Source organism: Chelonoidis abingdonii, chromosome 7 (assembly GCF_003597395.2).
Source record: "Chelonoidis abingdonii isolate Lonesome George chromosome 7, CheloAbing_2.0, whole genome shotgun sequence".
NCBI classification, from domain to species: Eukaryota; Metazoa; Chordata; order Testudines; family Testudinidae; genus Chelonoidis; species Chelonoidis abingdonii.
The window spans coordinates 54,360,600-54,377,670 of record NC_133775.1 but is presented as its reverse complement, the minus strand read 5'-3'; the positions used below and the strand labels follow the sequence as shown (position 1 = coordinate 54,377,670).

General features: G+C 48.0%; 2 protein-coding genes across 9 annotated transcripts in view; one reads left to right on the top strand and one right to left on the bottom strand.

The window, feature by feature from the left end:
- The window catches only part of TRMT1L (tRNA methyltransferase 1L), a 51,913-nt gene extending 41,258 nt beyond the window's left edge, over positions 1-10,655 (bottom strand). For 2 of the 5 annotated variants that reach the window (XM_075067865.1, XM_075067866.1), the window contains exon 1: positions 10,417-10,655. In XM_075067865.1, coding sequence (XP_074923966.1) covers positions 10,417-10,510 — 94 coding nt within the window. In that variant the 5' untranslated portion in view covers positions 10,511-10,655. Of the gene's footprint in view, positions 1-10,398 lie in introns of all 5 variants that reach the window. The other 3 variants (XM_032783456.2, XM_032783457.2, XM_032783458.2) reach the window with 2 other exon arrangements.
- Positions 10,656-10,830: 175 nt separating this feature from the next.
- SWT1 (SWT1 RNA endoribonuclease homolog) overlaps positions 10,831-17,071 on the top strand; it is a 104,033-nt gene continuing 97,792 nt past the window's right edge. For 3 of the 4 annotated variants that reach the window (XR_012656262.1, XM_032783452.1, XM_032783451.2), the window contains exon 1: positions 10,831-10,894. The gene's annotated coding sequence lies outside the window, so the exon portion shown is untranslated. The remainder of the gene's footprint in view (positions 10,895-17,071) is intronic. The other variant, XM_032783450.1, reaches the window with a different exon arrangement.

Sequence of the window (17,071 nt, the reverse complement as noted above, 5' to 3'; positions counted from 1 at the left end):
AGTAGAGCAGTACTGTTATCCCCATTGTACAGATGGGACACTGAGGCACAGAGAGACTAAAGGCCAGATTTTCAAAGGTATTTAGGCACCTAGAGGGATTTTCAAAGCACCTAGAAGGTTAGATGCTTTGTACTCCCCACTAGATGCCTAGATACATCTTTGGGTGCCTAAAAACCTATGAAACCCTGTCCCTAAGGTCAAACAGGAATCTATGGGGGGAGTAGAACAAGGGCTAGCTCCCTATCCACTGTACCAGACTATCCCTCTGCTGCATGCTACAAAAAAGAGGGCTCTGATAGGTGGGAGAAAAACCAAGAAGGCCAGTTCTTGGAGACTCCAGCAGTTGGTCCCAGGTGATTGGGAAGGCTATCATGGTTGACAGTATGAAAAGCAGCATAGTGGTAAGAAAGAAAGAAAGAAGAGACTCAGATGAGAGGGATGGCAGGTTCTGTCCCAGGCTGGGTTGCAGAGCAATGCCTGCTGTGCAATTTTAGATTTTTAACTGAAATACCATTTTGTTTTGTCATATTTTAACCAGAGTTAGAGAAAAGGAAGGTATGAAAAAGTGTCGTTTGAGTATCAGATATGTTTATGCCTCAAATTCTTAGGGTTTCAGTTGTATTCAGGCGAATTGCAGAACAAATAAGAGAAACTGCATCCATAAAGTTGACGATTATTGTCATGATTTGTATAATTCACTGGGCACTATCTGTGTGTTTAGCACTGCTCAGACTATGCCAGAAAATGTAGTTCTTGAGCCAATGTGTACAAGATGTATAACTCTGGATAAGATGGCTCAGATATTTAGGTATGAAGTGTATAGTTATTAACTAAATGTTATCACATGTTCACTGTGATTTTAATGTCTATGAATGGAGGCACTGATGGCAATAGAAGTTTTACTTGATTAAGGACTGGAAGATGGACCCTCCAATGTTCTTTCAGGTGGAAGAGCTGCCAAGAGCGCCTGTGTCTGTTTATTTTCCTTTCCTGCCTGCAGTGGCCCTGATATACCTTAAAAGTCTCAATTTTTTTCTCAACTTTAAAATATGGAATTTTCTTGGTGTTTAGCTTTAAATATTCTCCTATGAAAACTGCAACACAATGACTGTAGTGTTGCATTTAAGACCTTCTGGAAAGTAATTAGCCTTTAAACAAAAGTGAAAGCAGTGTTGCCAACTCTCATGATTTTGTCATGAGTGTCATGATAATTATTGTTTTCCTTAAAGTCCCAGCTCCTGGAGTTAAGTGAATATGTGATGATTTCAGCCTTCTTTCTTAAAGAAAAAACAAGTTTCCAGCCCTCGTGGCTGTGGAGAAAGCTTCAAAATGTTAACCTGGTGCACCCTCAAGACTCAAAAAGCCAAAAACTAATAAAAAGAACACCAAATCTATTACTGTACATAATCTTATTATTTTAAAGCCAATCTCACGGTTTTTTGTGAGCCTGACTCACGATTTTGGAACATTTGGGTTTGGCAATACTGTGAAAGTGACTTGGAATGTGTTTAAAATCAGATTCTAGTCTATTATTTGTAGTGGGGGTAATGTCCCGAGGTGCAGTTTAAACTCAGTCTAAACTCCTTGCCCTAGTAGGATGATTCCAAAAGTTAAATGATCTATTCCAAGCTTAGTGAACTGCAAAAAGTGATAGAAAGTAATCTAGATTTTCTAGTATCAGAGGGGTAGCCGTGTTAGTCTGGATCTGTAAAAAGCAACGAGTCCTGTAGCACCTTAAAGACTAACAGATGTATTGGAGCATAAGCTTTCATGGGGGAAACGTCAGATGCATGATTTTCTACAATTGTTTCAATTGTTGTATTCAAGAGTTAGTAACAAAGTAAGAATACACATTACAATTTTAAACCTAACCAGTGACCCTTAAGTGAATTGACATGAAGTTGAATCATAGAATAATTGAATATCAGGATTGGAAGGGACCTCAGGAGGTCATCTAGTGCAACCTCCTGTTCAAAGCAGGACCAATCCCCAACTAAATCATCCCAGCCAGGATTTCGTCAAGCCTGACCTTAAAAACCTCTAAGGAAGAGATTCCACCACCTCCTTAGGTAACCCATTCCAGTGCTTCACCACCCTCCTAGTGAAAAAGTGTCGGAACATGTTAGTATTAGAGCTGACTGGATCTAATACATATATATTTTCTTAAGAGGGGAATTAGATACAGTGCTCCTGTCAAATTATAATTTCTAAGTTATCATCTGCAAAAAAACAAGTGTTTTCAGGTGCCCAACTAGCCCCTGGAATCACAGTTAAAGATGCCACCCCTCCAAAATCTGAAATGGTGTCCCTGTTAATTGTAAATAGTATAATTATTATTAATAATGAAGAAAGGGAAGAAATGTTCAATAAACATTTCTGTTCTCTATTGGGTGGGGGAAGGGAAACAAATGATCTAGTCAGATCAATTGTCATGATAACACTCTTGCTTTTCCACTAATATCTCAGGAGGATGTTAAACAGCAGCAACTATAGTTAGACATTTTTAAATCATTGAGAATATGCTTATGAATGTATATATAACATGACTGGAATAAGTTTTATGCTACATATGCCATGTAACATATCTCTGTAAAGGTTATGATCTTCCGAATATATTCATCTTATTTGTATGCATGTATCATTTTTGTATTCAAAGTTATGAATATTGGCTGTGTACTTGTTTGAGTTTTGGCTCCCCATGACTGCGTTACATCGGGTAACGGTGTACATTGCATCCAAAAGTCTTAAAAGAGCTGGCTGAGAAGCTTGCTGGATCATTAATTTGATATTCAATGGGTTCTGGAGCACTGGGGAAGTCCCAGAAGAGTGGAAGAAAGCTAATGTTGTGCCAGTATTTTAAAAGGGTAAATGGGATGACCCAGGTAATGATGGGCCTGTCAGCCTGATCCCAGGCAAAATAATGGAGTGGCTGACACAGGACATGATTACTAAAGAAATAAAAGAGGGTAATATAATTAATGCCTATCAACATGGGTTTATGGAAAATATATCCTGTCAAAATAAATTGATATCATTTTTGATGAGATTACAAGTTTGGCAGATAAAGGTAGTAATGGTTGAAATACTTAACACTTCCGTAAAGTGTTTAACTAGGTACCACATGCTATTTTGATGAAAAAACTAGAACATAAAATTAATATGGCACATATTAAAAGCTGGCTCACTGATAGATCTAAAAATGTAACTGTTAATAAGAAGTCACCATTGAATGGGCAGTTTTCTTAGTGCAGTCCTGCAGGTATCAGTTCTTGGCATTAAACTATATAACATTTTTATTACTGACCCGGAAGAAAATATAAAATCGTAATTGATAAAGTTTGCAGATGACACACAAATTGGGAGAGTGGTAAATAATGGAGAGGGTAAGTCACTGATTCACAGAGATCTGGATCACTTGGGAAACTGGGTACAAGCAAACAATATATGTTTTATTATGGCTAAATGTAAATTTATACATCTAGGAACAAAGAATCTAGGCCATGCTTACAAGATGGGGGATTATCCTGGAGAGAAATGACTCTGAAAAAGATTTGGGTCATGGTGGTAATCACCTGAACATGAGCTCCTAGTATGATGCTGTGGCCAATGCAATGCAAGGATGCATAATACTATGTCAAGTTCTGGTGCTCTCAAGAAGGATGTTGATAAACTGAAGAGGGTTCAAAGAGGAGCCATGAGAACAATTAAAGGATTAGAAAGTGCCTTTTAGTGAAAGATTCAAGAAGCTCAACCTATTTAGCTTAACAAAGAGAAGGTTAAGAGATGAATTGATTACAGTCTATTAGCACCTACATGATGAGTATTTGAGCATGCCTACACTGGCAAAATTACAACACTGGCAGTTACAGCGCTGCTCAGAGCGCGCTGAAAGGAAACTGCTGTTGTGTGTTCACATTATCAGCTGCCTGTGCAATAGTGTGTACACACCTGCGGTACTTGCAGCAGTATTTGGAGTAGTGCACTCTGGGCAGCTATCCCACAGAGCATCTCTTTCTCTTCTGCTGCTAAGACTTGTGCGAAGGCAGAGAGGGTCACGGGGCATCCTGTGTCCTGTCCCAATGCCCTGTGATGCATTGCTTCACATCCCAGAAATCCCTGTGCTTCCATTCGCATTTGGCACCATCTTTCAACAGTTTGCGTACTGCACACCCCTCCTCTTCAGGCTGCAGGAACGGATCCTGAACTGTTGACCAGTATGCTGCTTGCTCTGACTAACATGTAATGAGTGGCAGTGGAGTTATTCCTTAAACTACAAAGGCAAGAGGAGTGCAACACTGATCTCGCCACGCATAGTAGCTATGACAAGAGATTGCTTGCGGCATTCATGGAAGTGCTGACTACAGTGGAATGCCACTTTGGAGCTCAGGAAACAAGCACTGAGAGGTGGGATCACATCGTCATGCATGTTTGGGATGATGAGCAGTGGCTGCAGAACTTTTGGATGAGAAAAGCCACATTCATGGGACTGTGTGATGAGCTTGCCCCAGCCCTGCAGTGCAATGACATGAGAATGAGAGCTGCCCTGTCGTTGGAGAAGCATGTGGCGATTGCACTGTGGAAGCTGGCTACTCCAGATTGCTACTAATCGGTCGCTAATCAGTTTGGAGTGGGAAAGTCGACCATTGGACTCGTGTTGACGAAAGTGTGCCGGGCCATTAATCGAAAGACCGTGACTCTGGGCAACATGTGTGACATTGTGGATGGCTTTGCACAAATGGGCTTCCCTAACTATGGAGAGGCGACAGATGGCACGCATATACCAATTCTGGCACCAGACACTCTAGCCATTGAGTACAATAATCGCAAGGGGTATTTCTCTAGGGTTCTTCAGGTGCTTCACAAATGTTAACGCAGACTGGTCTGGAAAGGTGCATGATGCATACTTCTTTCCGAACACTGGCCTGTTCAGGAAGCTGCAAGCAGAGACTTTCTTCCCAGACCAGATGATCACTGTAGGGGAAGTCAAAATGCCCACTGTGATCCTGGGAGACTCTGTCTACCCCTTAATGCCATGGCTTATGAAGCCATATATAGGGCAACTTGACAGCAGCAAGGAATGGTTCAACAACAGGCTGAGCAAGTGCAGAATGACTGTTGAGTGTGCTTTTGGCTGTTTAAAAGCCCGCTGGCGCTGCCTCTATGAGAAGCTGGACCTGGCCGACAACAATATTCCTATGTTAATAGCTGGGTGCTGTACGCTCCATAATATTTGTAAAGAAAAGGGTGAAAGCTTCACTCAGGGCTGGACCGCAGAGGCACAGTGTCTGGAGGCTGAGTGTGAACAGCCAGAGATGGGGGCTATTAGAGGAGCACAGCATGGGGCCATAAGGGTGAGGGATGTCTTGAGGCAGCAATTTGAAGCTGAAAGCCACGAATATTTATGGCTGGGCTCAGGATTGCAGTGCTTGTAATGCTAGGAGGTGATTGGTGCACATGATGCAATAAGGGGGTTTAACATAATTGTATGTTGCTTTGCAGTGCTCTTTTTGCTTTCAGTTAATAGAATAAAGATTGCTTTCAAACCAACATATTTTTTTATTAAAAGACAACAACTGGAGGAGAGAGACAAACAAAAAAAAAACAACAAAAAACATCAGCAGTGAGGGGGATGGAGGAAGGGAAGGTCACAGGAGGAGAAGGGGTCCCGGGACAGCTAAAGATTTGTGTATGTTCAGGGATCATATCCCACCTTCTCCTCTGGAGTACAATGCAGTGGGTACTGTACTGCAGCAGGGCCAAACTGCAGAGGGATGGGTGTTGAGTGCTGTGGGTAGTGGAAGTCCACAGTGCTGGACTGTGAGGAGGGAGGAGTGGAATGCTGTGGGTATAGACTGGAGTCAGGAGGTTGATAAGAGTGTGTTGGTGGTGTCTGGGGGGCCCATGGATAAATGTTTTGCGACAGCGGCTGAAGTAGGGGGCAGGGGCAGAGCTGCTCGATTTGAAGAGGTAGTATCGCATGGAGTGTGTCTGCTTGGCGCTCCATAACCTTTAAGAGAGGCTCCATGGCTTCATTCTGGCATGCCACATTCTCCTTTCAGTCCCTCTTCTCGCTATCCCACCACTCCTTCAATTCCTGTTTCTCAGCAATGGAGTACATTATAACATTGCGCAAAAAGTCCTCCTTAGTTCTTCTTGGCTGCTTTCTAATTCTGCACAGCTGTTCAGCCGCCGATAACAAACAGGGAGGCTGGGCTCCCAAGGTCATCTCTGTGAAGTTTAAACGCAACATTTTACAGAAGCAGTATGGTTTGCAATGCAGACAACATTGATTCAGTGATTTAAAACACAACCAGTACTCACACACCTGTCACTAACTGGATGACCCCTGGTAAGCACACATGAGCAACAAGACCCCCAAAATGGTGAGTAGCTGAACGGGCAGGGTGAATCACTCTTCCTGGACCCTGCAGTAAACTGGTCACATGGCTCTTGAGTAGAGCCAGCACTGTATGGGAGGCCTGATAATCATTCCTGTCCCCACACTTTCCACAGGATGTGATCATTATGAAAGATATCTTGCTGCTGAGGGTGAGCAGGAATCAAAGGAAGGTCTTCTCCAAGCCTGTGGCTTCCACCCTGGCCCCTATGCGGCTTGCCTTTGTGCAGCAATGGTCCCCCCCTTGCCGTGATGGCACAGTGAGGCGGGAAAGTTACCATTAGTGGGGCAAGAAAAAAATAGCTCTGACAAAGAACCTGCAGCAGGGGATCGCCCAGTATCTCCACGAGAGTTTCGCTGAGATCTCTGAGAGAGATTCTTGTGAAGTGAGGGAGTCAATCAATAGTCTGTTCCGCTGCTCAGACTAGGCATACAGTGGGAGACAAGCCTGCTTTCTGCAACTCTCCTGCCCCCAACAACTCGCTTCAGAGATTCCCAAAATCAGATCCACTTACCAGGGTCCTCCTCTCCCGTTTGCACTTCTCCAATCTCCGACAGCTGTGACTGGCTAGCCTCCTCCGGAGAAGAAAAGAGCTCCTGGCTGCATGCATCTCTGGCCTCCAAGTCATCCTCTGCCTCTGGGTCTCCCTCCCCCTCCTCGTCCAAGATTTCCTCCTCCTGGCTCAGTCCACTCTCAATTGGCACATGAGCCAACGAAGTATCCACAGTGGTCTTTGCAGTGAACATGAGGTTGCTGCTGAGTATCATGTCCAGCTCGTTGCAGAACCGACAGCTCATGGGCACAGCCCCGGAGCGGCGGTTTGCCTCCTGCACCTTGTGGAAGGCATTCTGCAGCTCCTTCACTTTGACCCTGCACTGTCATGTCTCTTGAAATCTATCCGTAGGTATCATAATTCCTACAGCTGGAGTGCAGCTGGGAAAGGACAGGCTCCCCTCCCAAGTGCAGCTTGGCATTGCTCCAAGAGGGGGATCACTTGGTGCATGGAGAAGGCATGCCGACCTGGAAAGATGCGCTGAGACCACTGCACATATCACCAAGCAAACAGGAAGGGGACTTTCAAATTTCCAAAGGAATTTACGGGGCGGGGATGATGGTTGGTCACCTGAGGGCAGGGCAGTAGAGTTCAAACCGATGACCAGAGGTGAGAAAAGGCATTGTGGGATACCTCCCAGAGGCCAATCGCAGTGCTGTAATTGCCACAGTGTCTACACTGGCACCGTAGCACTGTAGCCCTGGCGCAGAAAGCTGTACGCCTCTCGTTGTGGTGATATTTTTAAAGTGCTGCAACTGTGCAGTTACTGCGCGCTAAGTGGCTTGGCAGTGTGTACACCTCAGGAGTTACAGTGCAGAAAGCTGCTTTACTGTGCAGAAACTTGCCATTGTAGACAGGGCCTTTGATAATGGGCTCTTCAGTATAGCAGAGAAGGGTGTACTATGATCCAGTGGCTGGAAGTTGAAGTTAGATAATTCAGATTGGACATAAGGTGTAAAATGTTAACAATAAGGGCAATTAACCATTGGAACAATTTACAAAGGTCTTGGTGGATTTTCCATTACTGGCAAGTTTTAAATGAAGATTGCATGATTTTCTAAGAGATCTGCTCTAGGAATTTTGGGGAAGTCCAATAGCCAGTGTTGTACTGGAGGTCAGACTAGATGATCACACTGTTGGCCTTGGAACCAATGATTCAGGGCAATAGAAAGTTTGGCTTCTTGTCACACATGTTCCAACCAACTACCACCAGCAACTGGAAAGGTTAGTGCATGTAACAGATATAAGGTAAACTGGTGTTGTAAACTCAAGGTGTTCCAGTTAGTTTCAATGCCTTTTTGAACAGTGTATAAAGACGAAGACCTCAAATACACTGATGGATATTACCTCCCCACAAAGGACAGAGCTATTCTGAATGGAAGGGTCCACTCAAACCTGTTCTCCAGAGCTTTATATTGTGTAAAACAGCAAGAGAATCCCTATCTGTTGGGAATATTCTGACACAGTATTCACAGGGGCACCATTTAGGGAGGGCAGGAGGGAGGTCTCCTGCCCCACCCTTGAGTTTTGTCTGCTCATAGTGCACATCCTAGCCCCAGGTGGAGCTCTTAACTGCATCACAGCCTGAATGTGGAATGTGAATTCTGCAGAGGAGAGGTGCTGCTCCCAGTTTGTTCCCCTGGGGCAGGGAGTCAGTATTTTGTTTACAAACAGAGGCAGGGTAATTAAGATAAGAAAGGGCTAGTAATTAAATTAAGGATCTGGAAGTCATTAGCTGAGCCTGTAAAACAGGATGGGGGGGGGCTGGAGGGGAGGAGAAGGGTGTTGAAGAAAGAACACAGGAAACTCAGAAGAAATACAGCCACGTCCTCTGAGCCAAGGTTACATTCAGAAAAGATGGAGATGTGAGGAGGATAGGTGAAAAGAAGGTGAGGAGGATAGAAGAAAAGATAGGCCAGAACCAAGGGAAGAGATAGCACTGATATGGAGAAGTTCCCACCCTACCTGTGGTAATTATGTGGCCCTATCACCATAGGATCTGAGCATCTCGCAATGTCTAACCTATTTCTCCTCGCACACCCTCTGTGAGGTAGAGCAGTGCTGTTATCCCCATTGTACAGATGGGGAACTGAGGCACAGAGAGATTAAGGGCCAGATTTTCAAAGGTATTTAGGCACCTAGCAGTATTTTCAAAAGTGTTTAGAAGGTTAGGCGCTTTGTTAATAAGCAGTGTTGCCAACTCTTATGATTTTGTCCTTGTTTTCCTTAAAACCCCAGCTCCTGGAGTCAAGTGGATATGTGATTATTTCAGCTTTCATTCATAAAGAAAAAGTAAGTTTCCAGCCCTCATGGCCATGGAGAAAGCTTCAAAATGTGACCTCAGTGCACCCTCAAGGGTCAAAAAGCCAAAGACTAACAATAAGAACACCAAATCTATTCTTTTTACATAATCTCATATTTTTAAGCCAATCTCATGATTTTTGGTGAACCTGACTCATGATTTTTGAACATTAGAGTTTGGCAACACTGTGAAAGAGACCTGAAAGTGTCAGTTTCACTCTTGTTTAAAGTAAGTTTCCAGTCTATTACTTATAGTATGGTAACACCCTTAGAGCCCTGGGGCAGTTGAAGTATAAACTCACAGAGCCTTGCCCTAGTAGGATGTTTCCAAAAGTTAAATGACCTGTTCCAAGCTTGATGAACTGCAAAGAGTAAGAAGTGTAAATGACAGAAAAGAATCGAGATTTTTCTACAACTCTTTCAACTGCTGTATTCAAGAGTTAGTAAAAAAGTAAGAATATTAACTAAACATTAGTATTTTAAACCTAACCAGTGTCCCTAAAGTGACATGGCAGAAGATGTCAGAACATGTTACTATTACAGCTGAATGGATCTAATGTTTAATTTTCCTTCTTTACATAGGTATTAGATACAGCGCTCCTGCCAGCTAATTTCTAAGTTATCTGCAAAACACCTAGAGTTTTCAGGTGCCTAACTCACCCCTGGAATCCTGGTTAACCCCCCCTCCCGGTCTGAAATGATGCCCCTGGACGGAACATCACACCCCTGAGATTGTGAGCAGGGAGCAGTCCCATCAATGGCCTCCACTGGTGTCCCAGAGCCAGGAGAGAACTGGCGGTGTAGGAATAACACAGCTTTTCCACCTACCGCGGCCAGTGCGGCGTTGCGTTTCCCTATCGCCATCCACTCCAGGCGTTTCACAACCAGGAGCCGGCCCCGCTAGCAGGTGGCAGCATCCTCCCGGCAGCCGAGGGAGGCAGCAGGACCCAGGAGTCCCGACTCCCATCCCCGGGTTTGGTGAGGATGCTGCCGCTACGGCACACACCGCTCCCAGCCCCCGCAGCGAGTGGCCGGGCCCGGACCCCCACCCGATCCCCTGAGCTCAGCCCCTATGGCCCGGGAGGGGGGTTCCCTTCTTCCACATGTCTGTCCCCAGATCGCAGGCTGCCCCCGCCACGCACCCACCCACAGCCGCTCCCTTACTGATCTCTCCGGTCTCCTCCTGCTCCTCCTCCACCTCCCCCTGCTCCGGGGGCAGCTGGGCCAGCGCTGCCTCTACAGCCTCCTCAGCCGCCATCTTCCCCACACACGGCACGGAACTACGGGCTGGGGAGCGGCGCCGGAGTCCAAGCCGCAAACGCCTCTCCTGCCTGGGATGGGGGAAGGGCGCTGTTCGCCGCTCACTTCCTCTCCCTGGGCAGACGCCGCGCTGACTGCCGCAAGGGGGCGGGATGCAGTCGTTCGGGTCGCGCCAATAAAAACTACTCTTCCCGCGATGCGTATCTGCTAAAAACTACACTACCCAGAATACACCGGGATCAGGGCTCCCACGCGCCCTCCCCTGGCAGGGACTGAGACGTAATAAAGTCTCCGGCGGCCAAAAGGCGCAATGAGAAAACTACATTACCCAGAATGCCAGTGCGATGAGGTCTCCGTTGGGCCTTGGCTAGACGGCGCTAGGGTGAGTAGGGCACCGGGCTGTGTTTGCCGGGGTGTCTGTGTTCCCCGGTCTCTGCCTTGGGCTGGCTGGGGCCGGGCGCTGGGAGAGAGGGTCGCTCACTTACTCTGGGGACTGGCTGCCCCTGGGGAGGGGGTGGCGGTCGCGACCGTGTGGGTCTCGGGGGCTGGATGGGGCATTTCCTGGGGGTGGCAGGGAAGCTGCCCGCGGGGTCTGTGAGGTATCATGCCCCCGCTGCTGCTGTAAACGGGGTGGTATGGTGCTGGGGGGGAAGTCACCGAACTGTTCTCAGGGCTGGAGTTTTCTCTGCTTCCCTTTCTTTGGCGTGGGTGCCACGATCGTGGGTGCACTAGGAACAAGGGTACTGATCTGCGAGGTGCGAAGGGCCTTAGGTAAATTCGCAATCTGCCCTGACAAGCGATTAGTGACCCTACGGAATAGCTCTTGGATAGCAATTGCTGTCGTACCTGACCCACCCATTCCAGGTGGCGTTTCTTCTAAGGCCAGCCTCTATTGCCCATTTGTTCACTCTTAAAACAAACAGCTTTGTGCTATATCCCGTGCCGAACTTCATGCTTGAGAGGAGCTGCCTGTAAACGTCCATGTGCTCCTTCAAAACCCTCCCTTAAACTTATTTGCTGTGATGCTTACAAAAAACCCAAGAAACAAAACTTGACCAATATTGTCATTATTTACTTGTGCTCTCCCATCAGTCTATCAATATCAAGCTGTTATCTCTTGCTATTTGGGACAGGGGCCATCTTTTGTTCTGTGTTTGAACAGTGCCTACCACAATGGGTACTGGTCCATGACTAGAGCTCCTAGGCACTGTGGTGATAATTATAGTAAGAAGTCTGACAGGCTGGTTCTTGCCCATATGCTTGGGGTCTAACTGTGCACCATATGTGGGGCTGAGAAGGAATTTCCCCCCAGGTCAGATTAGCAGTAACTATGGGGTGGGGGTTGCCTTCTTCTGTAACATGGGGTGTAGGTTGCTTGCCACGATTGTCTGGACTCATTTCCCTGTCATCACAGGAGCCTTGGGCATTGGTGTACCTTGGTCCTCCACTTTTTTGCTTTTGTGGCACACAGGGGCCTGGTCTGCTGAGGATTGTAATACTTTAGTGTAATTTTGATTGCTGGGGATGTTAGTGGCCTGTGATATCCAGATAAGACTAGATGATCTAGTGATGCCTTCTGGCCTTAAATTCTATGATATGACGTTATTGGGCTTACTCATGTCACACAAGGATGATCAACATTACGTACATCATATTATTTCAGGCACACTTAAATCTACTCCTCTACTATAGTTACCAGTCACTGTTCATAGAGTGGAAAGTGTAGCAAAGCTCGTAACAAAATTGTGTGATATGTCACATCTTCCGTTAATTAAAGACTTGTTTAATCCACCACATGATCATCTGCCCTCACAGCGCCAGTTGTGGATAAATTTACCGGATGAGGGGATTTATTGTTGAGGACACATGGCAAGTTTCATGGTCCTCAGACAGGGTGACAAATAATTATCTTGTCTCATAGTCCACTCAGCATCAGCCCGTGTTTTATTTACCACGAAGGCAATGGAGCCTTCTCAGCTATGTTTTGCACTGGACATGGAATTTGTGCTGAAGCAGAATTTTGCTGGTGTTTTAGAGACAGTCCACTATGTCAGTGTGGGCAGCCACAAATCATGACGCACATTGTTGAGGTCTACAAAAAAATGACTCCACTTTTTGATGGTCTTCATGCCTTGAATATTGCTGATAAGAATGTTGTAACATGGCTTGGCTTGGCTTGATCAGATTGCATGTGTCAAATAAATAAATTGGATTAAACTAGGAATGGGCAAATTTTTTTGCCTGAAGGCCACATCGGGTTTTGGAAACCGTATGGAGGGTTGATTAGGGGACTCCTGCCCCATCCAACTCCCCCCCCCACCCCGCTCCCTGACGGTCCCCTTCCCGCTCCCCGCCTCGGAGCCGTGCCCCATCCAACCACCCCTTCTCCCTGTCCCCTGACTGCCTCTGGAGCCCCTGCCCCTGACTGCCCCCTGCAGCCCCATCCAACCCCTCCTCTCATTCCTGAGTGTCCCTCTGGGACCCCTGCCCCCATTCAACCCCCATGCCCTGCCCTCTGACCACCCTGACCCCTATCCACACCCCTACCCCCGAACTTCCCTGCCCTCTATCCAACCCCCTCGTTCCCTGCCCCCTTACTGTGCTGCCTGGAGCACTGGTGGCTGGCAGTGCTACAGCTGCACTGTCTGGCTGGAGCCAGCCACGCTGTCACCACTGTGCAGCACAGAGCCCCAGAAGCTTGCAGCCCTGCCGCCCAGAGCATTGGGCCGCTGGTAGAGTGAGATGAGGCTGCGGGGGAGGGGGAACAGCAGGGGAGGAGCTGGGGGTAGGCTTCTGGGCAGGGCCGCCGGGGGGGGGCAAGTGGGGCAATTTGCCCCAGGCCCCGGGCTCCGCAAGGGCCCCCAAGAGAACGACCGAGGCTCCCACCTCCACCCCTCTCCTGGAGCCTCAGCGCAACAAGCAGCGCTCCTGCACGGCGCTGCAGTGTCCATCCGGTGGGCCTCCTGAGCTCCGCCCCGCTCAGAGCCGCGTGGTCAGAGGGCGGGACTGCGAGCTCCAGGCTGTGCGGAAGGAGCTCAGGAGACTGGCAGGAGGCGCGCTGCAGCTGTTCGGGGGCGCGCTGAGCTCTGAGTGAGCCAGGGGCAGGGAGTCTTGGGGCCAGTCAGGGAGGGGGCAGAGGTTGGGAGTGTGGTCAGGGGACAGGGAATGGGGGAGGTTGGATTGTGGGCGTTCGGGGGGTTTGTCAGGACTCAGTGGGGGGGGTGGATAGAGGTGGGCGTCAGGGGACAGGACAGGGTGGGGGGGTTGGGGGGGGTCCCGGGTGGTTGTGGTGGGGTTTCTAGGGACAGTGAGAGGACAAGGAGCAGATGGGTCGGGGATTTGCTGAGGAGGGCAGTTCGGGGAACGGGCAGGACGTGGGTGCGGGTCGGGATAGGTGGGCAGGGCCAGGCTGTTTGGGAGGCACAGCCTTCCCTGCCTTAAAGCTCATTCAGCAGTTTGAAGGCTTGCAGAAGAGCCAAGCTGTTAGGTTTTCCATTAGGGCTTACCATCCCTTCACTTCTCAAATGCCAAAATGTATAGTCACGATTTAATTTCAGTGCCATAAGGAGATTCATGTTCAGGGGAGGGTAGCTTCATTTAAAATAAGCCACTGGAGAAGGTGCATGAGAAGAGCAATATCCTTCCCAACCCTACCAATGGGACCCCCCCCCCCCCCCCCCGCATTCCCTCAGGCTTCAGTAGGGGTTAATTCAATGGTTCACAAACTTTTGTCCTGGTGACCCGTTCAATAGCAAAAACATCTGAGTGTGACCCCTCTCCCTTTAAATTGAAAACTTTTTTATATATTAAAACACAGTATATAAATGCTGGAGGCAAAGCGGGGTTTTGAGGTGGAGGCTGACAGCTCGTGAGGCCCCAGGTAATACCTCATGACCCCCTGAGGGGTCCAACCTCCACTTTGAGAAACCGCCCGGGTTAATTTTAATTTAGCACCGTGTGTCCATTCAGATGCACTGCTTTTTGAGCATTTCAGTTTTCACAACATAGGCTCATCCAGATTCTGGAACAAGCTTAAATGCCAGTTCGTGAGTTATGTGCATAAGCTATGCTTAGGAGCAAACCCACAGTAACCATCTCCAGTTTTTGAGGGACCCATGGAGCCAGTCTTAGGAAACAGATAAATGCATGGACGTTAGTCCATTAATGGCGTGTTAGCCAGATGGGTAAGGAAATGGGTCGCCTAGCCTCTGTTTGTCAGGAGGGTGAAATGATGGATGGCAGGAGAGAGAATCACTTGATCATTACCTGTAGGTTCACTCCTCTGGGGCACTTGGCATTGGCCATTGTCAGTCGACAGAGATACTGGGCTGGATGGACCTTTGGTTGACCCAATATAACTGTTCTTACTGTTCTAACCTAACGAAGCCAAGATTATGATGATAGTGAGTCAAGGAAGCCAGCAGTGTATCAGAAACCTGGAAAAATCTCTGACTGGATGGGCTCAGGGCATTGGTCACAAGCTGAGGTAGTTCAAACTTTTGGATTTTTTAAGCAAATTTTTTTATTGTTTCTTTAAACAATCAAACACAGCAAGCAGCAAAAATTTGGCCACACAGTTCTGAAACCTCAAACCATGTTCAGGTTTTTGCAGAATTGAATTCAGCTTTTCAATTAAAAAAAAAAACACAACAAATTTTGATGAAAAGCAGACATTGTCCATTATTTTTTCTGCTTTTTAAAAAAACCTAGTTTTCGATCCAAAAAAAGTTTTGACGGAAATATTTGTCCCAAACCCTTTCAATGAGCTTTCGTGCCTTTAGCGCTAGCTGATGCTGAGAACCATGATACCTTGTAAAGAAGTTTTCTCAAAACTGGGTTTGTGCTGAGATGTGGAATGTTTATTTTTCCCAGGTCTGCCTGTGGAGGGGAGCAAGTGGGGCAATTTGCCCTGGGCCCCACAGGGGCCCCCACGAGAATATAGTATTGCAATTTTTTTATGGAAGGGGCCCCCGAAATTGCTTTGCCCCAGGTCCCCTGAATCCTCTGGGCGGCCCTGCTTCTGGACCAGGAGCTCAGGGGCAGGGCTGGCTTTAGGAAGTGCGGGGCCCAATTCGAACATTTTTGGTGGGGCCCCGGCAGAGATGACTAAAAAAAAAAAAGCCTTTAATTTCTTAGCAACTGGTTCCCTATAAAAAGTTCTGATTTAAGGGACGTGCCACAGTATGTATTTTTTTGTACCAATAGGGTTACCACTAATACATATTTTCCTCCCGGATGGTGATTTAAGAACCAAAAAGCCTGACGTGTCTGGGAAAATATGGATGTATGTTAACCCTACCTAAAGTTCTTCTTTTTTAGATGGGCCTGAACTAGAAATGAGCTCTGTTTTGCATGTGTGGGTCCCTCCCCACTCCCAGGTGTGTGCTAGGATGACCAGATGTCCCGATTTTATAGGGACAGTCCCGATTTTTGGGTCTTTTTCTTATATGGGATCCCCCGACCCCCAGTCCCGATTTTTCACACTTGCTGTCTGGTCACCCTAGGGTGTGCAGATGTGTGGTCCCAGCTGCTCCCTGCCCCCCTCATTGAAGCAGGTGTGCAGGGTTACTGCCCTGGGAAATGCAGGGCACCAGTGGACATGGGGATGGCTGCAGGCAGGGCAAGGGGTGTGGGCCTGGTTGAAGACAGGGGTGCGTGGGGTGGGCTGGCTGGCTTCAGGCAGGGCCGCAGGGGTGTGTGGCAGGGCTGGAGGCAGAAGAGTGTGGGACTGGCTGGCTTCAGACATGGGGGTGCGGCAGGGGCTGGCTGTAGACAGGCGCTGGTGCAGGCAGGGCAGGGGGTACAGGGCTGGTGCAGGCAGGGGTGCAGCAGGGGCTGGCTGCAGGCAGAGAGTGTGGGTACAGGGAGTACAGCCCACCCTGTATGATGAGTGCACCCTCCACCGGGGCTCCTCCACCGGGGTAGCAGCAGCAAGCCTGGGGCTCCCCTGCTTCCATTGCCCCAGCCCTGTAAATAGCCGCGGGAGCCCTGGGCAAGCAGTGGGGCTCCAGTGGCTATTTAAAGGACCGGGGCAGCAGAGGCAGCTGGAGCCCCAGCACTTTAAATAGCCCTTGGAGCCCCTCGCTACCCCAGGGCTATGGGGGCTATTTAAATGGCCCCGGGCTCCCCTGCTTCTACCGCCCTGGCCTTTGAAATAGCTGTGGGAGCCCTGGGGAAGCGGCTCCAGCAGCTATTTAAAGGGCTGGGGCAGTAGAAGCAATGGGAGCCTCAGACTTTTTAAATAGCTCCCGGAGCCATGCAGCCCTATTCCAGGGCTCCAACAGTGGGGCTTGACGATGTGGTTCTGGCGGGACCCAACTGAGAGTGCCAAATCAGGACCAATTGCTTAAACAGGGCAGTTATAGTCCCAGGCTGGGGTTTTTCCACTTCTAAGGCAAACCAAACCAGCCAGACAAAAATGACTTCGGTTTCACCCCACTGGCTAACCACAAGTCACACAAGCAATTCCCTTAGACACTCCAGTCTTCCAGTATCACCACCAGTCCCACACGTCCTGGGGATGAATGGTTATGAAAACCAACACCCCAGTAAAAGAAAA